We start from the raw sequence: 7,838 nt of genomic DNA, 5'->3' as shown, positions 1-7,838 counted from the left end.
TCCCCCCAACACCCCCTCTCAGTATTGTACTTCTCGCTGTACCCAAGTCTCTCTCTCTCCAGACACTCACCCATGGCTTTGATACGGAATCCGCGGGGGGCCCTCAGTGCTCTCCGGCTCCAAGCTTCCCTCAGGACCTGTAGGTGTGAGGCGCTGCCACCTAGCAGCAAGACCGAGCTATCCAGACAGCCGAGGAGCAGGAGGCCGGATACGGCCTGAACCAGCCGCCCATCCCACACATTGCGCCGGTTCTCCGCCTTCAGTTGTGCCAGCAACTGCTGCCCGCTCAGGTCCGGCCTCGAGGCCGCTTCCCGAACCCCCAGAACCATTGCCAGTGAGCTCCGGGCCAACTGCACCGACATGGTGGATCTTCTCGTCTCCACGATCCCGTTCCCTTCTCCGGACTCCGGCCTGAACGCTGCTGCCTAGCAACCGTGAGGGCGCGACCAGTCGCTGTCAATCACCCGGAACCATAGTAACCGCGCGGGCAGGCTTGTGCCTAATTCATTGGAGATTCTGAGGTAGTTCCAGAAACAATTCAAAAGTCAGTGTATTCCTGATTGTTACAACTTTAGAAGGTAAAGTTGGCTTTGTGCAAATACACAACTAGTTAATAACGGTGAATGATTACAATGTGGAAAGTGGGCACCAGGTGATCAGTTCGAAAAAAAGTCACTGGATTTGAAACGTTAACCGTTTCCCTCTCCACAGATGCTACCAGACCCAATTACTGAGTTTCTCCAAACGTTTTCTGTTTTCAATCAGATCTTCAGCACCCGCAGTTCTTTGTTTTATTATATTGTGGAAATTGGTCAGATACTAGGGTTGAGGAAAGGGGTGGACCATTGGAAGCGATAGCACAGATTGTTCCAAATTGTGTTTAGTGCTTATCCATCAGAATAGAATTGTTTTGCTATCTGTGTATCAAACGTTGTCCCATAATTTTTGTAAAGGCTGATGGCAATTCGATCCCGCTTGGCATCTGTCGCTGGAACATTTCGAAATCAGAACAATTAGATTCTGCCAATCCATGAGGAAGAGAAGCATGGTTAGATCATCCGACCCTTCATGTCTGCTCTGCAGAGGTACTGTCCGATTTCCCACAGAATTGCAGGCACCATCTCCCTATTGTTCAGTGGAAGGATGTCAGTCTGACCGAGTTAATGAGACAGTACACATTATGAAAGGAAGTGAGACAACATCGCATCATTTGCGCTCTCAGCCTTGTGGCAAGTTGAAGCCACACGAAGATGCTCCACAAGTCCAGGATGAGAGGGGATAGGTTTTGGGCGAGAGGGGAAAGATTTAAAAGGGACCTAAAGGCAACTTTTTCACAGGGTGTATGATAGAGATGTCGGAGGCAATGGTGGAGCTGGTACAATTACATTTAAAAGGTAGCTGGATAGGTATATGGTTAGGAAGGGTTTGGAGGGATACAAACCAAGTGCAGGCAAATGGGACTAGATTAATTTAGAATATCTGGTCAGCCTGGACGAGTTGGATAGAAGTGTCTATATCCATTCTGTACATCTCGGACTCTATAGTTGGAATAAGGCTGGTGCTGTTGTACAGATACCTCTGGATCATGAGCCCACGATGACATGAGGCCATTATGTCAACCACGGTCACAGGGCTCATTTCATCCGGTGACCTCTCCCCCACTGCCTCCAAACTGATCGTCCACCAGCCCCACAGATTGCTTCTACCTCCTTCCAAAAATCCAAAAACAGGACTGCCCATTGTTTCAGTCTGCTCCTACCCCACAGAACCCATCTCTTTCTACCTTAATTGAATCTTTTCTCCAGTGGTCCAGTCCCTGCCAACGTACACCCGTAATTCCTCTGACACTTTACGCCAGTTTTGGAGTTTCCAGTTTTCAGGCTTCAGCCGCCTCCTCTTTACCAGCGATGTGCAATCCCTTTACACATCCATCCTCCACCAGGATAGTCTCAGGGCTCTCCACTTCTTCCTGAAACAAAGGTCTGAATCATCCCCACTCACCATCACTCTCTTCCACTTGGCTGAGCTTGGCCTCACCCTCAACTTCTCTTTTAACTTATTTTCTCCAGGTCAGAGGGGTGGCCATTGGCCTCAGTTATGCCTGTCTCTTCATGGGTTACATGGAACATTCCTTGTTCCAGTCCTATTCTGGAGCCCACCCACAACTCTTTCTTTAATATATCGATATCATAAATGCTGCTTCCCTCTCTTGGCTGGGATTGGGAAAGTTAATCGATTTTGCTTCCAATTTCCACCCCACCCTCACTTTCACCTGGTCTATCTTTGACTCCTCCCTTCCCTTCCTTGACATCTATTTCCATTTCTGCCACCAATGTCCACTATAAACCCGACTTCCACAGCTACCTGGAAAATACATCCTCGCACCCTGTTTCTGTTAAGAACTCCATTCCATTCTCCCAATTCCTTCATCACATACGTTTTGATGAGGCAAACCTCAACGAGAGCCTCCGAATGTCTACCTTCTTCCTCAACCGTGCATTTCACAGCACCGTTGGCAACTGGGCCGTCAATGGGTCTGATTCATCTGCCGCACATCTGTCCTCACCCCTTCTCTTCCCTCCTGCAACAGCGATAGAGTTCCCCTTGTCCTTACCTATTATCCCACCAACATCCACATCCAGCTGCCATTTCTACCACCTCCAGCAAGATGTCACCAGCAGACACATTCCCCTCCTCTTCCTTGTGCGCCTTCTGCAGGGCCAAGTTTCCTTCATGACACCTTGGTCCAATCTTCCTTCATTCCCAACACCCACCCACAGTCCCATGGCACCTTCCCCTGCAACTACCAAAGGTGTAACACCTGCCCATTTACCTTCTCTGTATCCAAGGGCCCAAAAACATACCTTCCAGCACAAGCTGGAAGAAAATACCTCATTTTCCCCTTAGGAAGACTGCAACCAAAATGGCAGAGGATAATGCGCTGTATGCTGAGATTATTGGGATGGAAGGTGATGGCCGGGGTGGGGGCGTTTCTATCCTTTTTGTTGGTGGGGTGGGGTTCAAGGGCGGAGGTGCAGGAAGTGGAGGAGATTCTATTTCAAGGAATTTCCCCTTCAACATGATTAACAATGCCCTTCAGTGCATCCTATTTCACAGACTGCAATTTCCCCACCCATGTGATCAACAACACCCTCCACTTCCTGCACCTCTGCTCTTGGACAACACTCCTCTAATCACATGGATAGAATCCCCCTGGTCTTCAGCTTCCAACCCACTAATCTCCATATACAGGAGAAAGTGAGGACTGCAGATGCTGGAGATCAGAGCTGAAAATGTGTTGCTGGAAAAGCGCAGCAGGTCAGGCAGCATCCAAGGAACAGGAGAATCGACGTTTCGGTCATAAGCCCAAAGAAGGGCTTATGCCCGAAACGTTGATTCTCCAATCTCAGTATACAGCACATTATCCTCCGCCATTTCCACCAACTACAATTAGACCCCACCAGCAGAGCTATATTTCCCTCCCCACCCCTATTTGCATTCCACAGAAACCATTCCATTCGTGACTCTCTCGTTTGGTCCATGCCTAACTCACCCTCCACACCCAGCACCTTCACTCGCCACTGCAAGAGGTGGAAAACCTGAACTCCCACCTCCCCCCTCACCTCTGTCCAAGACCCCAAAGGATCTTTTCACATCTGTCAGAGATTTTCCTGCATATCTAAACACCTCATCTATCTGCTAACTTCCTTCCCATCTATCTGCTCCACCCTCCCCTCCGACCTACCACTCTCACCCCAATTGCATCTACCTATTGCCTTCCCAGCTACCTTCCCCCACCCTGTTATTTATTTCTCAGCCCCCTTTCTCTCTCCAACCCCCAACATTCCTGATGAAGGGCCTATGCCCGAAACATCGACTCTCCTACTCTTCGGATGCTGTCTGACCTGTTGTGCCTTTCCAGTGCCACACGTTTTGACTGTGCCTTCTGTAGTATTGGTTCTTTCAGTCACTAAGAATTTCCTGGCAGTGGACGAAGTTCAAGAGTTTTACAGAAAGTGGGCAAGGCAAAGCTTTTGGAATTAACAAACAAGCTGGAATTAGGGTTGCCTGTGTTGTGCAGTATTTATGCCAGGAATACCATCGAAATCTTTGGAAATGAAGCAGCTTGAACAAGAAAAGAAAATGACAGTTTGAATTATGATTAAAAGGCAGTGGAAAAGAACAGAAAGGAAAGAAAGGCTCTAACAGAAGAAAGGGAAAGAGAGAAGAAAGGGAGAAAGAGAAGTAAGGGAAAAAGAGAGTGTTTTTGAATTTCATAGGTTGAAACTAAAAACTCAAAGTCGACTTAAAATCATAGAATCCCTACAGTGTGGAAACAGCCTATTTGGCCCATTGAGTCCACAGTAAGCCTCTAACAGCATCCCAGCCAGACTCACCTCTCCAGCCTTTTCCTGTAACCCTGCATTTTTTCATTGATAATATACCTAACCATTAGCAATTCAGCATGGCAAATCTACCTAGCTTGTACATCTTTGGATGAGGATCTAAAAAGATATTTAAATAATTTACATAAATAAGATTTATTTTCCAAGAAATACCATTGGATTAGCCTGTTGTCAATCACGTCACCATATTACAGCTGATTGGACTTTTCTTGTAATTAAGAAACCTTTTCCCGGGGAACATTATTGGATTAACCTGCTGTAAATCATGTCACCTTGTTATGTGTGATTCATCTTTTCTTGTAATTAAGGTTGTCCCTATCTCTTAAAAAGCATATAAATAATGTGTAATTTTCTAATGTAATTGTGCCATTTCTCCATGAAACACAGAAACTTTTAACCTCTGTGTTGCTGGACAAATCCGCGCTAGGCTGCCTTTATTTATTAAACTGGTAACCTTGCTTTAAACAGACTGTACTCCTATTGATTCTTTTGACTGATCTTGAACCAAGAGGCCCTTTTGGAGGGGTCTAGATCTTCATCCTGTGGATGGAAACGAAAGATTAGATTAGATTAGATTCCCTACAGTGTGGAAACATGCCCTTTGGCCCAACAAGCCCACACAGACCCTCTGAAGAGTAACCCACCCAAATCCATTTCCCTCTGACTAATGTACCTAACACTACGGGCAATTTAGCATGGCCAGTTCACTGGACTGTGGGAGGAAACCGGTGCACCTGGTGGAAACCCACGCAGACACTGGGAGAATGTGCAAACTCCACACAGACAGTTGCTCCAGGGTGGAATTGAACATGGGTCCCTGATGCCGTGAGACAGCAGTGCTAACCAGACAGCCACCGTGACCTCATTTCCCCTCTTCGCTTTCTACCTCATCTTAAATCTATGCCTCCTTGTTATTGACCTCTCTACTAATGGAAAAAAAAGTCTTGCTAACCAACTTATCTATGCCCCTCAACCTCATACAATCTTTTATGTCACCTCCCAACCTTTACTGGTCCAAAGAAAACAATGTCAGCATGTCCAATCTTTCTTCTTAGCTCAGACCTTCCAGCCGAGTCAGCATTCTGTTAAACATCCTCTGCACAACCTCTAGTGCAATCACATCCTTCCATAATGTGGTAACCAGAACTGCAAGCAGTACTTCACTCTTGGGCCTAACTGATACCTCATATACCACTCAATTTTCCTGGTTGAATTCCATTTGCTACTGTTCTGACACACCTGACAAGTCCGCTGATTTCCACCTGCTGTTTATCCTTTGCAAACCCATCAACTTTCATGTCATCTGTGAACATCTTGAATATGCCTCCTTCATTTAGGTCTGAATCATTAACTTAAGGAGATTGGAATCCATGGTCAATACAGCTGTAGTACTGGAATATTTGCAACATATCTTACAGCTTTCACTATAATAAATTATTGCAATGGAAGCCATTATTGTTTAATGACATAACTGAGAAGGGACTTGAGGCATCTGTTCTTTATAAAATCAACAGGATTATTACTGTAGTGCCCCAGTTAAGTAGTACCAGCATTTTGGAAAAACTTAATGTCTTTTGTCTGCTGCCCCACCAGTACCTTCGTTTACCTCCTATCTAGAAAGCTCATATGGCTGGAGTCAAATGATATCATCTGTGGATGCACATTCTATGTTATCCTTGAGGAATATTTGAAGATCCCTCAATTAGAGTTCAGCAGACTTCAGCCAGTTGGGAGCACCTTGCTGAAGCTCCAAGATAGGGAAATAAAACAAGAGGCACTGGAGGAACACACAAGTGATTTGCTTGTTATGAAGTTAATAATTTAATGTTTTGCATGTCTGGAGTCAAATGAAAGACAGAACAAATTTTGAGAAGACCCAGCTATAGATACTGAAAAAGAAACCTAGAAACATTTGAAGAATATTATGTACAGTGAGGTGTATCTAAGTTACATGAAAGCACCCCTGATAAAGTTGGCTTTGTATAGCAATAGAAAGTACAGCCTCCAAAGTTGCCATCTTTCTTTCTCCTTTTCATTAAGTGTGATAAGGTCTGCACACTTAAAATGGAATGATGTATAAATCATATACTGGACAAATCAAATATGGCTACTCTAGCTACTCGCTCAGTAGTTCTAACAATATAAATGTCATTTGTAACAATATAAATACCAATTGTGTGCTTTTTCATTTTTTTTAAACGTCAACAGGACTTGCACTGCATTTCTGGTATGCTGATATATGCAAGTTTCTGACCAAAGTCATAATCCACATCAGAAAGAAATAAGCCTGATTTTCCAACAGAATAAAGACATTATGACAGTTGCCAAAACCAACTGTAAACTAATGGAGTGGAATCCTATTCTGTTAATGAAAATGGTGGAATCAAACAAAGCATAGAAGGCAAAAGGAGTGCAATCACATTCTACTCTATAGTTAGAGATATTTGTCTTGGCACAATGCCTCAGTGACCTCCCTAAGAATTAGAATTCCTAGAGAGGAAGCAGGCCCTTTGGTCCAACAAATCCACACTGACCCTCTGAAGAGTATTTCACCCAAACCTATTCCCTATCCTATATTTACCCCTGACTAATGCACTAACCTACACAATCCTGAACACTATGGGCAATTTAGCATGGGCAGTTTATGTACCAGTTACCATCTTTGGATTGTGGGAGGAAACCGGAGCACGTGGATCACGTGAAACCCACACAGACAGTTGCCTGAGGCTGGAATCAAACCTGGGTCCCTGGTGATGTGAGGCAGCAGTGCTAACCACTGTGTCACCGTGCCACTCCGCTAACTCATCTATGAGCTACAAATTGAGAGATGTTACCAGCATTCTCATGTTGAAGCCTAAAATTCATTAGTCGCATAGAAGTTTGGGTTGAAAGGGTCATCCCACAAGAGGGATCAAGTGGACCTGGTCTGTGCCTTGCAGAGTTCAGAAGGCTGAGAAGTGATCTCTTCGAAGTAAGGTACTGAGAGACTGTTCCTCAGGCTGTACAGTCTAAAACTAGGCAGTATACCCTCAGGATAAGGAATCAGTCATTCAATTCAGCAGAGAATACTTTATTTCACTCAAAAGATGTGAAGTTTGGAATTGTTTTAAACCACTAATTTAGCATATTCAAGGCTGAGATAAACAAATTCTTGGAATCTAATTGAATCAACTGTATGGGATTGGGCAGGAAAGTCGACTGAAATTGAAAGTTAACTATGATCTTAATAAAAAGCAAGGTAGATCTGAGGTTTGTATAGTTTCCTCCGCTCCTACTTCTTTTGGAAGATTTAAAGCAAGTCACCTTTACACTGCAATCTTTTTTCATCTGTGGCTGTAGAAATTGAGATTTCAATGTAAACCTTCTTAGTGAAACATAGGCACCTCGTACATCTCACTAAAGTTGACAGGGGAAAGGTGGTCCCTGAAGACT

General features: G+C 44.6%; 1 protein-coding gene across 4 annotated transcripts in view; it reads right to left on the bottom strand.

The window, feature by feature from the left end:
* The window catches only part of stox1 (storkhead box 1), a 48,635-nt gene extending 43,603 nt beyond the window's left edge, over nt 1-5,032 (bottom strand). For 2 of the 4 annotated variants that reach the window (XM_043683135.1, XM_043683137.1), the window contains exon 1: nt 71-3,306. In XM_043683135.1, the coding sequence (XP_043539070.1) occupies nt 71-362 (292 nt within the window). In that variant the 5' untranslated portion in view covers nt 363-3,306. Of the gene's footprint in view, nt 1-70; nt 3,307-4,860 lie in introns of those variants that run through there. The other 2 variants (XM_043683136.1, XM_043683138.1) reach the window with 2 other exon arrangements.
* Nucleotides 5,033-7,838: the final 2,806 nt, after the last annotated feature.

The sequence above is a fragment of the Chiloscyllium plagiosum genome, chromosome 46 (genome assembly GCF_004010195.1).
Source record: "Chiloscyllium plagiosum isolate BGI_BamShark_2017 chromosome 46, ASM401019v2, whole genome shotgun sequence".
In the NCBI taxonomy this organism is placed as follows: Eukaryota; Metazoa; Chordata; class Chondrichthyes; order Orectolobiformes; family Hemiscylliidae; genus Chiloscyllium; species Chiloscyllium plagiosum.
The sequence above is the reverse complement of the archived record's forward strand: the minus strand, read 5'-3'. Positions and strand labels throughout refer to the sequence as shown.